This window comes from Centroberyx gerrardi, chromosome 12, assembly GCF_048128805.1.
Source record: "Centroberyx gerrardi isolate f3 chromosome 12, fCenGer3.hap1.cur.20231027, whole genome shotgun sequence".
In the NCBI taxonomy this organism is placed as follows: Eukaryota; Metazoa; Chordata; class Actinopteri; order Beryciformes; family Berycidae; genus Centroberyx; species Centroberyx gerrardi.
The window spans coordinates 25,977,617-25,994,707 of NC_136008.1; the positions used below are offsets into that span (position 1 = coordinate 25,977,617).

Sequence of the window (17,091 nt, forward strand, 5' to 3'; positions counted from 1 at the left end):
AAACAACAAACTTGAGATTCCTGTGGAAATAACAGACAAATGCCCCTCTGATGCCATCATTGAAGTATTACAGCCACAACTGCTGTTTCCAATTCAGCTTCTTGCTCTCACACGGATATCTGCACATTAATCAGAACAGTGGATTTGGGCTTTGAAAGTGGACTCCTGATCTTTCTCTCTTGTTCCCTCTCTGCCTTTGCCTCTCTCTCTCGCTCTCTCTCTCTCTCTCTCTCGGGCCCTATGAATACCTCAGGTGCCACTCACAGAGACCTTTTCTCTTCATTCTTTCCTTATGTTCCCGATGTTCGGTCTTCCTCTCCACCGACTCGTGAACAGAGACGGGGGCTGTTGTTTGTTATCGAATTCAAGCCATCGATCTGAAGTCGAGGAGGCAACCGCAGTCGCTTTCTCATCCCGAGCTGAGAGATCTGACAGGATTTCTCATGTGAGCGATTCAACAGATACAGTGAATCACAAGTGTTTTCCCTGCCACTTAAGAGAAACACATTAGCGTCAGTTTCTAAGGAGTATGCTCTTACAGATGAGTCATTACAGAATGTTTTTGAGGTCTTTGCAAAATAAATCTAGGGAAACGCTGGAATGGCATATCTGATCCCAAAAATCTGTGTAGAGTTTATCTCACGCTGACCATTCCAGCTGACCAGAATTAGGTTATTTGAACCCCAGCCCCTCTAAGACCCATGGGAGCTGGCAGGGGGATGAGGGGGGTTGGGTGTTTTCTGTGAAACCCCATACTGTATTTAGGTGAGTCCTCCGTGACTGCTCCGACCCCCGGTCTCTACTAGAGGGAACCGTGTCTTCAAAATAGGCGGATTATCTTTGGATTTGTCAGTCAGTCATTAAGTAGCAAAACGAGCGTGACGGAATACGCTTGGAGATCAGCTGAGAGGGAGAGGGGGAGACGGAGGAAGGTGCGGCTATGATCTCACCCAGATATCGGTTTTCCTGTTTTTTAGATGGGTTCTTTCAGATAAGTGAGAGTGAGGGGTGTCGAGTCACTAAACCCTAAACTAGGGCCAAAATCCCGGCATCTCATATCAGATGCCACCAAAACCTTCAAACCCACGCTAAATGACTGGGGACAAGTGGAGCAATGACTGATGACTGACAAGATATTCATAAAATAAATAGACGTAGGTTACCAAAATATCTTGCACGGACCTACACAGATTGCAGGGAACATTGGTCCTAAAGATAATGGTTCCAAATAAATTTCTACCCATGTTTACTTGATCTTTGCTCTCCATTATAATACTAAAAAATACAAGATCAAATTTGAATTCACTTATTGTAAGGCATGGCAAGTTCCTCCTTTCAGTTCAGTTCCTGCAATTAATTTAATAAGGAGAAGAAATCAACCACTGCTCACAAGATTTTAACATCGGGATATGCTGTATTATTGTGTGATCCACTGGTAAATTAATTTCTACATACTGTGGCCCAGTATTGTAATGCAAGAGTCTCCAGTCTTACATCGAATGGCATGCACTCACCATTTTGCAAGTGCCTGCGGATAAAAGTATACTAAAGAATACTTAAGAAAAATCCTTGAGAAAAATGAACTACGCTGTGGAACTGCAAACACTGATTGGACCTTCAAGGTGCAGCCTAGTCTGGATGCCTCCTCCGTCTCTCTCCACTGCGTGATCTCTATCGATTCTTTCAAAATAACGGTTTCCCTCACCATATTAAGCACAGTGAGAACGTATGTGGTGATGTTCTCGTGGCCGTGGTTGTCCATCATCTTCCTGTCCACCACCACCAGCGTCTCCACGTTGAGCTTCTGGTTGCCCTGCTGCTTCATCAGCACCGCCCGTTTGTTCCTGGGGACGAACTTGTACTCATCGGGAAGGATGAAGCGGTCTTCTTCTGGAGGCTTGGGCATGTCTGGAAAAGAGATGGATGGAGATACAGGGGGTATAACGAACAGAATAAACCCCTAAGCACCATGAACAGCACATTCAATCTCTTACAATTCCCATCCAACTTGACTATATGACATGGAAGGCTTGAAATTAACCTCTAGCCACCAGCCAAACGTCACTTTTGGCTGTGAGTGCCTGATAAGTGTGACAATTCTCCCAGTGATTTTGGCAAGTAGTTGACAACCACTCTGGGTGATTAACTATAATCTCAGTTTCATGCCCTGATGTCATGGATAAATACTGGGGGTTTTCTAGTGTTGACTCTGGCAATCTCAGTGTTATGTTACCATTAAGTATACTGTGAGACTGTGTGATGTGCTGCATATTAGCACCATCTACGCCAAGTCAAATTCTCTATAAACACAATGTATACAGAGATCTCTGACTAACTTCATATAGACCTAAAGCAAAGTGAGATAATGGTAGACACAGGCCATTTTATGCTTCTTTACTGGTGGTAAAAACAATTCATGTTTTAACCATCTGTGTCTCAATCCATCTTTCTATGTATTTCTATGTAATTCTGATTCTGATTGGTGCCTAATAATTCCAGTGAATTATAACATTTCTTTAGGAAAAATCTATACATCTATAAAAAATCATGATGCAACTGCAACAAATTAATGCAGGCCTAATATGAAGACTTATCAGAGCTTTGTTAAGTGAACACATGACTCAGACAAACACAAAGACTTAATCTTAACATCAAATGCCCTGCTCTGCCCTGTTTTTAACTCTCCTTTTGAAGCTTGGAGTTGCCGCCGGGAAAAAAAAGTACCTTCTCACATTCAGATTCACTTACACACTAGGACACGAGGTCAATAGTACACACCAATCAAAGTAAAGCACGGTCTAAAACCATGGCTGCTTTTGACATGATCGCCTCCAATCTCCACTTACACGTTTTCAGGTTATCATAAACTTTCACCTCACACCGCCTGCGCGCGATAAACTATAAAGGCTTATGCTTAAGCTTTGCTTATATAGCCGGAAAGCAGGTGAGTGACCAAAGTGCCTTTCTGGCTAAAACACGGCACAGGTGTTCAGTGATGTCATCCTCTGGGAATGTAAACACGAGTGTGTTTTCACAGGGGACAGACAGCTGGGGTTCTGCAGGGTAATGGTGGTGGTGGTACTACCCCCCAAATCCAAATCCCTGCTCTCTTTGAAATGACCTCAATCCCCTGTGAGGCCAACAATGTCAACTGATCTTGAGATAATTTCTTGAGAGCAAACATTTGTCACAGGGTAACGTGAATATAAAACACTTCCCTTTGAAACCAACCTTCCACAGGTTAAGTCACTAACGAAGTCAACCAAAAAAAATGCCAGTGGAAATTGAGATAATTCCCCGAGAGCAAACACTTGTCACCATGTGAAATGCAAGTCAAAACTTTCCTTTGAAAGCTTCCTATCCCATGAGGTCAAATTTCCAAGACAGCCAGTCAAAAATGTTAATGAAACTGAGAACAAACATTTGACATTGTGTAAAACTGTTCAAATCTTCCCTTTCAAACTTCCCAGTCCTATTAAGTCAAATCACTAATGAAGTCAACTCTCAGCAATTTAAAAAAAGCTGTTTTGCTGCATTTACGACATGTTCTTATGTTCAAGTCAGGGACAACGCACATCTTGTCTTACTCTTTAACACAACACAAGTTAATGATGTGTTAATGGGAGCATGTTAACACAGCATGTGCTACTTTTAACAGTGTTGAAAAATGAGGCAGTGTGTGTTGTCCTAACTAGACAAATATGTGTTAAGTGAACGTTCGCAGCACTCACTGAGCATAGGATGATACTGATATTCAGAACCATAAAATGAATATGGGACAGGACATACACTATTGGTGTGGTCCCCTTACACCAACCAACCACAACCCTGTGAGGTCAGCTATTAATACAGTTAACCAAAAATGAAATGAATATGACCAACACAATACATGTCAAATTGTTGCAATATGACACTGTAACCGGTGGGGGAATTCATCAACATTGAAAATGAAAGTTCCTTTGAAATAACCTAACCTCTTTGAGGTCAGATCACTAATTTAGTTATATCCAGGAATTTAAGAATATGTTATGACATTGCCAATGTGAGAAGTGCGTCTGGTCTGGGTGGGAGTACTCTTATTTATGTATCGCGTTACGTTTTTCTGTTATAACCTGTCAACTTGGGGGGTGGGGGTGGGTACAACCCTTCTTTCAAAGCAAAATGTGCAAAACAAGATGTGTTAAAGTAATTTAGTCAGTAAAAGTAAATGGGATGCGAAGTGAAAATATCCCTTAGGCCATCATCTTTGATGAGCAACAGTCTTACTCAGATATTAAAGGTGAAAGTGGGAAAGTATGGGTAAGTCATCTGTGTTATCAAGTGAGCTTAATCCCATTATAAATGCTTATAATTTGTTGAATTGGACCCACAACACCTCTACGGTAAATTCTATCATCGGGCAACCATCCCTCTCTATACCTGTTTTTAATAATGAATGATGCCATGAGCTTTAACACAACAAAGAGCATTAGCCTCAATATAAAATTGAATTTCAGCTGGACTTCAACTGTCAGTAAAAAAAAAGAAGAAAACGGTGGCAATTAAAAAGGACATCAAGTATCATCCAAGCAGAAAAAGTTCTTGCGATCTTGCAATTCTCTTCCCTTCATGTCCTAAGTGCCCACTTCCCTTCGTAAAAGCTTAAGGGCAAACTAATGAAATTAGTGTACGAATGCCTGAAGTGTCTTAAATAGATGAAGAGGTGGTGTATGAGTGCACAGTGTGCAGTAATGTGGCGCACTGCATTGTGATTAGAATGAGAGATTGCCCTTACATACATTTCTTCCGTCTCCCGCAGAAGTGCTGCTTCTGCTTCTCCCCGTGCCTGTAGTCGTCGTCATGGTGATGGCCACTGCCATGGTGCTGTATCTGGTCGCCGTGGTTGTTGTTGTTACTGTTGCCATGGTGATGATGATGGACGGCATATTGCTGCTTTTGACTCCCCCGGCGATCTTCGGTCACTGCGTTGTATTCCTCATAAAAACTAGAGTCTGTCTGTGTGTCTGTAGCTCTCTTATGCAGCACATGAGGCTGGTGATCTCTCTGGTCTGTCCGGGAATCTGTGTTACTCTTGTAGAGTATGTGTGGCTGGTGGCTGGAGGGTCCTGTGAAGTTCTCTCTCTGGGCGAGGCCGGGGGACACGGGTCTCAGGAAGTAGTCCGCATCCTGTGTTCGGATCAAACCTGACTAGGGGCAAAACAGAGAGTCCCGTTAACTTCACAGCAGTAAAGGAACAGTTCACCCAAAACGCAAAAGTTCATCATTATCTACGTATGTGAGTATAACACACAGCGTGTTTGCTAGCAGTGAATGGAAACCATTTCTTTAGAGTTCCAAAAAGGGCAAAAAATGACCATACACTTGCTCCAAACAGCATAAATCAAGTGTTCTGAAGTCAAACGATTGCACTATGGGTCCCGAAGTCCAATATTGTTGTTTTGGAGAAGTTGTTGTTGAAGTTATGAGCTTTAACAGTTGTTTTGGAGAAGGCTGATATGAAGCGGTGCTAGCTAACTCGCTGTGTTAGCCTATTAACATACAAACTTCACCAGTGTTTCAACTGACATGAGGGTTACTAGGTAATGACAACATTTTCATTTTTAGGTGAACTATTCCTTTAAGCTTTTTCAGCCTGGGAGTGAAATTGAGTACTAGTCCCATTCTAGCACCCAAGCTAATTTGTATGTACTCACACCATATGGGGACCCAAAAGAAACATAGAGCCACGGCCCATTTTGGGTCCAAAATCATAGTTTAGGAAACAGTTTTATGTGGACACCCAAAAGAAAGAGACCAAGAACCCATTTTGGGATGCCAAAACATCTTGTAGTTTAAAAAAGTTTAAAATGCTGTCTAACATTGCTTGCAAATTACGATATTCACACAAAGCATATCTCTAAGTATAAACCCATTTTCATTTTTACTTCTACTTACTGAGCTTTTAGTCACGTAGCTAGTCTCGTGATAAAATATTTAAAGGTGACCTGCAGAGTAGTGTAGGTGAAGAAGTGTAACACCTCAACAGCCTACACATTCTATTCCACTGAACATAGCCTATGGGGAATACAAAGTAAAAAAAAACAGCAGCCATATCTCACAAAAGGACAAAACTATAACCCTCTCCAGCTATTCATTTAACTTCCCAATCTGTCTCTGGCCAGCAATTAGTCAAGATTCGACTCTTAGGTCACTGCTAACTGACCCCCTTAAACCTCAACCTGGCTCAATTACTGGCTGTGTTTCTTCATGTTCAACATCTGTTTTGCTGTTCAGGGTCAGACGTTATCTCAGCAAAATCTAAATAACACTTAGCTAGCAAGAAAGAGTTTGAGCTGTTTCAAACATAAAGGGCAGTCTGGGGATGAAAGGAGGTGGCATCCCTCTTATAAACAATATAAATATATATACTTATATATATATATATATATATACTAAGTTTGGGCATCCCTTATCCCTTAAGGGACATATACATTATATACATACATATATGTAAAGGGCCCAGGGCCAATCGTCACATTCCATTAGAAATATAGTAAGCAAAAAATACTTTCTTACGTTTTAAGTAGTCAAGGTTCTTATTAATATGACTTTTAATGAGCCATTTTTTCCCAAACAACTTCTTAGATTTAATTTAATTGAATCAGAATATTTCACACTCTTTGGAACAACTTGGAGGGCCTAAACATTTTTTTTTTATGGAGGGTCAAATTTGGGTGGGGGCCCCACTTTGATCACCCATGCCTTGTGCTTTCAATGTTGGGGGTAAAGAAAGGGGAAAGCCCATTTTAAATCTCCAAAGTTGACAGTTGACTTCTCTCTCTCTCTCTCTCTCTCTCTCTCTCTCTCTCTCTCTCTCTCTCTCTATCTCTTTAATTGTATGCTTTTCATATTCCATTTTCAATACACTTCTATCAGCGCAGCAGATTTGGACTTCACTTGGATCTTGCTCTCTCTCTCTCTCTCTCTCTCTCTCTCTCTCTGTCTGTCTGTCTCTCTGTGTCTCTCCAAACACGCGCCACATCAGTGTTGACAGTCAGCTGGCACACAGCGTTTGGCCTGTAACTGTGCTTGGCAGTAATGGTGGTTTCCCTAAAATATGTTTAATTGACTGCAGTCTCTTTTCTTTTTTTTTTTTTACTGTGAGCTGTGAGTGGAGTGTGAGGTCCTTCGTCACCACAGCCGTCCCACTGACTGTCAGAAACAGCCTGCCACAGTGGCAGCGGTGAGGTCGCGGCTGGCCCAGAGTGTGTGTGTGTGTGTGTGTGTGTGTGTGTAGAGAGTGTGAATCTGTGTCAACACAGTGCAAAAGAGAGAGAGAGAGAGATAGATAGAGAGATAGCTGGAGAAACAGAGGTTATACATGTGCAAATGAGTGTGCGTGTGTGTGTGTGTATGCGTATATGTGTGTGTGCATTAACGTGGGTGCGCCTCCAGTCGCAATCAGTCAGCCTTGCCGAAAGCAGGGCTGCCCTGGTGATGCGTTTGATGTCGCTATAATGAGCCTCGGTGCTGATTTTCCCCATTTCATCACCACTAACTAACCCGGGCTTCTGCCTCGGCCAGCCTATCGACCACAGATCAGGAAGCCAGTGGGACGCGGCCCGTGGAAAAGGCTGCAGCTGTATCAAGCACTAAATTTGAAAATGATGAACTCGGAGAACGCGAGCCAATACAGATCTGTAAAGCTGTGACCGCAGTGGCTGAAGAGTTTATGGCTTTCATCACGTAGCGCGGCGGGAGAAACTCGGAGTGCACTTTTAGCGGTCTAGCCGTCATTAAAAGTTGTCTATCCTGCGTTTATCCACCAGTCAGTGTGGTTGATTCTCTCTCAAATACTGTAAAATGTGACCGAATATTAAGACTTTGCATCATCTAACAGCAAAAAGAGAACAGAATTGGCATTTTCCAAACAATTCCTCACTGGACTCATTGCACAGTATTAAAAAGCATCTGTACGACCCCTGCGGTGTCAGGAATGTCATGGCGGTTCATAGCGACCATGTGGGAAATGTTAGTCCAAATCTCACTGCTGCGTTTTACACTCTTACCACAAGCCGGTGGAGAGCGGTTGCTTGTTTACAGGTGTTCCCGCGTCAGATAATGATCATTTCCAACCCTACAGTAAAGCGGTGTTTCACAGACAAAACATAACCACAAACAGTGACACAGAAACATATTTGGAAACATATTTACAGCCCGGAAACTTTTTTAGGGCCTACTACTTAAAGGGAAGATTACAATCTTTTAGGCCCTCTGTAAAACAAACAATGGCTGCTTCAGTCGAGCCGAATCCCTTCTCCCTCGTCCTGCTACGTCAGCGAAAAAAAGCCCCAGCACTGTCATTTCCATTCTCTCTGTTAAAATCCCCCCAAAAAAAGCTACAGCTGTGCTTTTCCTCCGCCATCCAGCACAATGTTGAACTCAACTCAAAGAGACAGCATTGATTATGGACGATTGACCCTGATATAATGCTCACAATTTGCTTTGGAGAACGGGAGAGAGAGAGAGAGAGGGGGGGGGGGATCATAAGACTGAACGCTTTCAAGTGCATTTCCACCTTCTGACTCGCCTGCCAGCGGTCAAGAAATAATCCTTGCCGGGAACCCCGGCCAGGATCGTTGGTTCCAATCACTTGTGACAACCGGTGCGTGATCCTGTCATCCACGTGGCGCTCGCCCCGGCGCCGCGTAATCACAGACGATTGTCATAATTTGGTTCCAAGGCACGGCGGGGCCTAGTCTGACCTGAGCCGCGGTGCTGTCAAACTTGTAGTCTTGAAACTGAAGCAGCTCTCCCGACACGTGACGGTGAAACAAAGCGAGAATTCAAGTGATTTGGAATCTCCAACACCGACAGTGGAGATTTCAAGCTTTTTGGAGGAGGGGAGGGGACTGAAAAGGGAAAGGATGGGGATTTCCCTTTTATTTTTGGTCAGTTCATTTAGATGGCAGTAAAAGGAGATGGGGAGAGAGACAGAAGACGAGGAAACCCGTCATGGAAAGTGACAAACATAGGATTCACACCCGCAGTGTGTGTTACCAGCAATAACATTGGACTGGACTGTTCTCTGCATATAGTTAGGGTTTGTAATAGAAACTGTCATGTTCTGACATATACTAAAGAGCAGTCTGGGAGTTGACAGGGTAATGCAGCTGAAATTCAGTCTTATACAAGAGCCTTGAATGTACAGTATAGGCAATTTACTGAAAAGACATGTACTTAGTACATGTGCTAAGATTATTTTGAATTGCATGCTGCTAACTCTCCCTCATAGCTGTAGATAGATATTTTCATCCATGGCTCTGCTTTCACTGTTGTTTATATCGGCATACTGCTCTGATATTAATGTCACAAACAATTTCACAACAATAAATAATATGCAGGAGGTAGTAATTATAAAATTGCTGCTGCTGCAAAACTTCCTAAACAATTCCTCTTGGAGGCGGACCATCAGGGCAGCAGCAGGAACAAGCACGTCAACAAGCATGAACTTCTGCTAAGACTGCAGTCAGCAGTGACACTTCTGTCTGTTCCCTTTCAGCACAAGATGCATATTTGGCATTTTACAGTTTCTGTATACAGATTGGTCTGTCTATTCAACAATGACAAGTTGCTGAGGCTTTTAGCTATTTGGCTTTTGCTGAGTTTGTCACAAAATCAGTTGGCTAGGACTGGCTTGTGTTCACTGCCTCTTATCACAATTGTCTTAAAGGATAAGTTTGGTGATTTTGGACATATAATTTGTCTCTTACATACCTGTAGTTCTTGGACCCACAGAGAATATTGCCTCCAGAGTCAGCTATCAGTTGAAACAGCAAGCTCAATTGCTAGGCCTTTTGCTGCTAACAAGTCCAAGTCCAAATGGGGTTTGTCGAATTATGCCAAAATTGCCAAACTTATGCTTTAAATGTCAAAAAGTATTCTGTAACATGTTAGACTACTGATTCCCAAACTGGGGTCTGGGAACCCCCAGGGGTCCCATGATGAAGTCCCAGGGATCCCCCAGCAAAATGAGGATGTCACTATTATTTCACTTATTTGAAGTTAGAGACTGATGATAGTTCTTCATACCTACAGTATAAAAATTTTCCAGTTCTGTATCATATTTAATAACCATTATCTTGTCAAAAGGGGGTCCGTCAGACAAATCTTCATCAAATGGGGGTCCATGGTCTATTGTGTATCTATTAATGGGGCCTTGACATGAAGACCCTTGGAAGCCTTGTGTTAGACCACTCTAAGCACACCGAGTCAGGGAATATAATCACATACGAGCTACTGGTATGGCTTGTATTTGCGGCTCCATAATAACAAGAACCACGTGTCATACTGCACACATGTTTCCTCTGCTCTAGCTCTGCTGTCACGCCGACTGACTGGACCGCTTCCCCTCAACATAGATCAACAGTACTCTGATCCTTTAACGATTTCTGTCTTTACGTCTTGCTAAAGACCTTCAACCCAGATGTTGATGTTGCATTATGCATTGAAAAGTGTCGGTCGGTCCTGTGAGCATCTAACGCATGTAAAATTAGTAGGTAGTGTGTAGAACAAGCTTTCAGATGTCGCCACGAATATCATTTCATGACTAAGTGACTAGATATTCCGATAACACAACCACAAAAAAAACACTGTGATGTCTTTCCATTTACAGGTTGCTGTTTTTATAGTTGGGCAACACTTGTAAAGCCACCTGCACTATTTGCAGCCCAACAAATCCACATATAATACATCGTCTACTTTGCCTTGCTGCCTATAACGGTCCACAATCCCCAGAAATATTCTTTTATGATGTGTACAAGTCTGTAAACTCTCTACAGTCTTTAAGCTTAATCCTTTTTTTACGCAAAACAACATGCATCCGCTATGTTAAGAGATTAGGTCACACTAGTGCCGTTCCTAAATAGCCAAAGTCATCAGATTACACACTGCGCTCTACGAGGTGCAAATAGCAGTCATAAAATGCTGAAACACTACTTGGGAGGGCGCAAACAGCTGGACTCTCTGGAGTCAGACGCATCCAGACACGCAGCGACAGGAAAGATATGAGGGGTGGACGGGAAAAAAACAAAAAACAGGAGCAAAACGGAACTGAGGGGGGGGGGGAAGCATTCAGCGCATTAAAAGATGCACCTGACTCCGTGCAGTATATGGGATCTCTCTCTCTCTCTCTCTCTCTCTCTCTCTCCCTCTCTCTGTCTCTCTCTCTTCCGGAAATGTAAACTTCATGCATATTTCATATTTATTACCAAACGTTCTGGTCCAAGCATGCTTTTCAACTCGCTCCAAGGTTAGGGGAAGTATGTCTCAGAGTTCAGAGAGTGTAATACAGTAACTAAAAATAGAAAACAGGCCTAGTTATTAAGCACCCATAGTTTTATGCATAGTAACCAGAAAAAACAACAACACAGCAACACTGGAATCCCCATTGTACATCCTTCAATTTGCAAATGCAGCCTGTTCTTTCTCAAATAATATAAAGTACTATTACATGAGGGTATTGCATCCAATGTTTTTAGTATTTGTCTCTCAAACAAGACTCTGTTGCGTCCTCTGACAACCAATAACAAGCAAAATTTGAATTTTCCAAACAATTCTTCTTTGAACTGCAGCAGCAGGTCTCTGCTGTGTTCAATGCGCGCAATTAAAACTGGTTCCATGACGGCTGCATCTGTAGGAGCTGGAAGGCAGGGACTCAAACTTTAGCTCAACGTTGACATGGAGTATTGGAAAACTGAGAATGATTCTGTGAGGCCACACGTCAACACAGGACACCAATTCTTAATCAATTAGAGACTCAACTTCAAGCCATTTCTTAGTCATCTGTTGGCTAGCTGTCCAGAATACATTACACCAACTGGAGGTCTATCAATTTGACAAACAAAATTTTCCAAACAGGCTTAATTCCAGTCTCTGAGCCATATGCACATGACTCAGTATCTATATATAATTTGCTTTGTATGACTTAAGAAACCGAGAGTGATGATAGCTGATGATGAAACATAGTAACGAACCCTCTTGATTGGTCTTACGTTGTGAAAGCTGATTATAGCAAACGGCCAAGACCACACTGACTGCATGCTGTTCAAAGCTTCATCACATCAATAGACTGTCTCACCGGCTCTTGGAAATCCCAGAGAAAAAATGGGAGGAGGGCGCCACGTTCTAGCATTACTACTACTACTACTAGCCCCGAGGCAAGCAACACGCCCGTCCTTTTACAAGAGGAAAAAACATGACCTCCGAGTGATTTGTAGAGGGAGGACATTTAGCATTTCCCTTTGGTTCAAATGAAAGGTGTGTATTAGACGGCTGAGTAAAATTAGATCAGACAAACAGATACAGATGTGGCGAGGCTTTAGGGTTGATGAAGGAACGTATTTTAGAGGCAAAAAGTACACAGAGACAGCCAGAAGCGTCACCTATTAATGTTCACTAGATTACAGAGTGATTGATGGATATGAAAAACTGACATTTATAAGACATTAAAAGGCATTCACAAAAATGTCTTAGATCTAGCATAGTCTCAGTGTCCATAGCTGTGACATTCATCTCTGCATAGAGTTCAGTATGTATTGTAGTCTTCAAAATCTTACAATAGATTCATCTTCACAGGTTGTCATGTCCACTCATTCATTCAATTATGACTATATGGGCTATGCATGGACGGACATGCAGCGCTTTTGAGCAAGGCATTTAAACCCCATAAGTTCCAGTGGTGACTGCATTGTGGCTGATGCTGCGCTTTCACTAACCAAAAACATGTATTTGCGTGTATATGTGTAACATGTCAGGGTTGTAAGCAGGCTAAACAGTTTCCACTGTGTGGTAGCAGTAAAGACTAGCACTCCAAGTCTCTGTATTAAACACTCAATTAGAACCAGATTTCTGGACTTATGGCCTACATGACACAGATTAGAACCCAAAGGACCCTAACACTATGACTGTTTTTGTTCTGCTGTTTGCAAATGGGCCAATATGATCTTACCGATTGAAAGTGCTTTGGGAAACTGTCCCCTATCTGGGCAGCAATGAAAAAAAATATGAGATGTCATATATAGTGGAAAAAAATGATTCAGTGTAGCAGTGTTAAACAAGGCCTGCATGGCACTCTACTCACCCCTCAACTCCGTCCCCCTCACCCCCCATAAAAGCCAGACTAAAGCGGATTACGCCGCGGCATAAAGTCGACACACAGAAGGACCTGCTTTACGATCCCCCCGTCCATATGTGTGTCACTGTGTCTGCAGAGTCTCAAACCGTTTGGCAGGTGAACAGTGCAGTCAGTGGGCTTGGCCTGCCTCTTTTATTCCACCAACTCCTCACTTGTAAGTATGAGATTTTTATGGTTGAACTCTCCACTGTCATCAAAGCGGGGCTAACCACGATGCGGGCTGCCAGAGGAGGGGAGTTGAAAAGAGAATTTATACATGGGCTTTACAACATGGCACTCCTCCTTACAAGGGGGTTTTCAGCCCTTCAAAATGCCACGGAGGGAACAATGACCCTTAAAGTCTTCCTCTTTCCATCCCTCTCTCGCTTTTCCCCTGTCTTTCCCTCCATCGGCCAGGCTGAGAAAACACTGGCGTGAGGACAGAGCGAGTGACTCACTCTACCAAACTGCACACTAACAATGTCAAATTCTTCAGAGGAGAGGAGAAGAATGAATACTTTTTTTGTTTTACAATCCAAGACATCAAATGTTTACAGCAGTCGAAGCAATAAAAAAAAACAAAATCCAGCCAATGACGATAATGCTCAGAATTCAGGTTTCAAATGCATAGAAATTCCTCACTGAGCACTGGTGGGAATGGTCCCATCTGGCTGGTATCATGCTCTAGTTGGAGGCCAGGTGCTCTGACAGATCAATACCGATATTGATCTTGCTTCGTCTGGTCAATATTTACCTGTCGTCTGCCAAAAAGGAAGCCAACCAAAGACCAAGGTCTCCTATGAGCCGTCAGATGGCCTCGTGAACTTTGGGACCAAGCTTTGACCAGACATAGTGATATAATCTGGAGCAGACACAAGACATATGTATATACATGAATGCATGCACACATACACACACACACACGCATGAGCACACACACACAGTCAGATGACAATTGGATGAAAAAAGAAAACTACTTCTTCACATGCATCAATAGCCAGGTGGGTACAACAGGAACATTAATTCAAATATTACATCTAAGGTAAGGTAAGGTTTTATCAACTTACTATACTAGAGATGCTATTTCCAGTTTCTCTCTATTAGTCATAATTTGATTGGATGCAGGACATTACAGGAAAAGCTATTGAAATGTATCTTGCATTCAGTCCATGTTTACATAACAGGTATAATGCATGTTAAAATATAAAGGTCACAGTATGAACTACATGTGGTATTTTGCCATTTTTGAGTAACAAATGTTGTACATGAAATTGTATATCTTAGGCTTTCGCCAGATGTCTAACTACCTTTGTCCTACTAGCCTAGTTTATGCAGTTCTCTGATTCACACAAGAAAAAGTCAAATTCCCATTGATTCACTGACCCATCCCAGTCCATCCCAGTCAGCCCCAGTCGTGAGAACCACATTTACAGTCTCTGTAACCTCTGGACCTCTTGGCTGATTCTTTTACTGGGTTCTGGTCTAAAATGCAGACACACACACACACACACACGCACGCACGCACGCACGCACGCACGCACGCACGCACGCACGCACGCACGCACGCACGCACGCACGCACACACACACACACACACACACACACACACACACACACACGCACACACACACACACACACACACACAGAAGAAGAAGCATCCCTGGAGATGTGCCATTCTCTCTGTGTAGATTTATGGGACATTCTCAGACACAGCAGTGGTCCTCCACAGTGGAAATATAAACAACAAACCAACAAAGACAGGGCTGGGATTTATTAATAACAACAAAAAGCTATGTTAAAGAGAAATGTAGGCCGATCAAGGTGATCCTTCCAGCACAAAGCTTAAACACTGGTCTGATTGCTCTCCAGACACAGTTCATTCTGTCAAACTGTGTCAAACTGGGATTTGCAGATGGCACTTACATTTAAGTGCAAAGGAGTTACATTACAGAACTCCTGAGTTTTTACATGCCTTCTACCCAGTTCTTGCACTGTGTCTCCATCCTAAATTGACTGTTGAGTTATGAAGTACCAATACAGGATAGATGCAGAATAGGGGACATGTCTACAATGGTTATAAAGGCAATCAAATATATTGACAGTGTGTGTATGTGTGTGTGTGTGTGTGTGTGTGTCATTGTGAGTGTGTATGATATGTGTATGTGAGTTCAAGACTGAGAGGATTATGTGTGTATTCATGTAGTCCTTTGTTCTTTGGTCCAGACTACTAAGAGGGTTGGAATGACAGTTGGAGTCGATGGGTGGAGCTGCCTCACTTAGGCTTTAAGTGGACTTAATGTCATGCTTACAGTAATGTTTCCTTTATATTCACCTGGCAGTGGTGGACCACCACAGCTACAATTGGAATGTGGCCACGTTTTCCCAGAAAACACAAACAAGTCTAGGGCTGATAATTAGAATTAGCCGTAGCGTTTTTTTTTTGTTATCAATGTTAGCCTACACATTCAAATAATGCTAAAAAACATGCTAAAATTGCATGTAAAACATGGAAAGAGGTGGAAATAAAAACACAATGATCCCTAACCACCACCACAAAAAATATAAAGAAATCACAGTCGTACAGACCAAAGTGAACAATGGTTGGAAAGTTTACTAACCAGCAGCCTTTGGCTCACATATTTCAGTCCAAGCTAACACAAATCATCCTCATTAGCCAGATCTGAATGGAGGCTAAATTATACAATATGAAGACGGCAGCCAAATATTGTCACTGGGAAAGTCCACACACTTATAGAGGGCTTTCAGGTGACATAACGCACCCAATGTCAACAGTTGATTGCATTTCAAAATGTCAACAGAGTCAACAGAATTCAATATACATGGTTAATTTCTGTGCTGTTTTTGACTGGGAACTGATCATTTCATCACTGATAAATCTGGTCAATTTTGTGTTTAGATAATATCTGGTCAGCTAACCTGCCCACTCACTAACGTAGGCTAGCAGAATAGTGTTAGTAGTGGGTATAGTTCCATGTTAACATTAGCATCAGTTGTTTTGCCAAATTAGCTTGCTGGCTAGTTGGCTAACTAAAAAAGCCAAAAACCAACGGTTCAACTTTAAAGCTGCAGTAAGCGAAATTTTCTGACCATTAGAGGGTGACAGAAACTGCAACACATTTGTAAATAACACACAGCAAAGCCACTGCACTACGGAGGCCAACAAAGGACAAACATTGCAAAGCACTGTGTATAAAGGCTAACAGCTAAACTCACCGTACTTACAGAGAAGTCTCGCCGGTCACCAGTCTCACTTTGCCAGGCCTTTCTCCCACTGACGTTTACGTCCCACAAGAAGTGAAGAGGCAGTTGCAAGTTTACTTGTTTACTAAGTTTACTCCATCGCCATTATGAGAAACTTTTCAGGAATAGGAGGGGGTGAGAGCTGTAAGCTACTGAATGGCCTGGTAGGAGCTTTGTTCTGGACCAGAATTTGACAACAAGATTTAGAAAAGAGATGAAAACAGCAACACAGCTGGCCCGTGTGTGTGGATATTTGTTTATATCATTATGTCTCAATGAAATCTTCACATAGCACACATTAGTGTCAGGATTGGTTATAAGGTCTGATGTCACTTATTGCAGGTTTAACTGATCTGACTCCTCTCAAGCTACAATTCATTATTTTGGAGTAGGCTAGAGACTAGGGCTAAAGCCAAGACAGTTTGTGTGACAATGGCCAAAACTATCACACAATTCACTTTTACGTATAATGTTACTGAATTAATCTACACCCACGCCACATTAGGTTTCAGATATCTCTCTTTTTCTATTTAGCCATTTGCCCAGAGTCAGCTCTCTGATGGATTTCCTTGATGGATAGATTTGTGATATAACTGCAAAGCCTCTTGATGAAAAAACTTGATGAAAACCTATCCAAAATTTGAGCTATCCAGGGATCAAAAATCAATGTTTTAGT

The 17,091-nt window shown here is 42.3% G+C and overlaps 1 protein-coding gene across 1 annotated transcript in view; it reads right to left on the reverse strand.

The window, feature by feature from the left end:
• adamts16 (ADAM metallopeptidase with thrombospondin type 1 motif, 16) overlaps positions 1 to 17,091 on the reverse strand; it is a 63,598-nt gene that overhangs the window by 33,899 nt on the left and 12,608 nt on the right. The window contains exons 4-5 of the mRNA XM_078287284.1: positions 4,779 to 5,187; positions 1,706 to 1,908 (exon numbers count right to left, since the gene is read on the reverse strand). Coding sequence (XP_078143410.1) covers positions 1,706 to 1,908; positions 4,779 to 5,187 — 612 coding nt within the window. The remainder of the gene's footprint in view (positions 1 to 1,705; positions 1,909 to 4,778; positions 5,188 to 17,091) is intronic.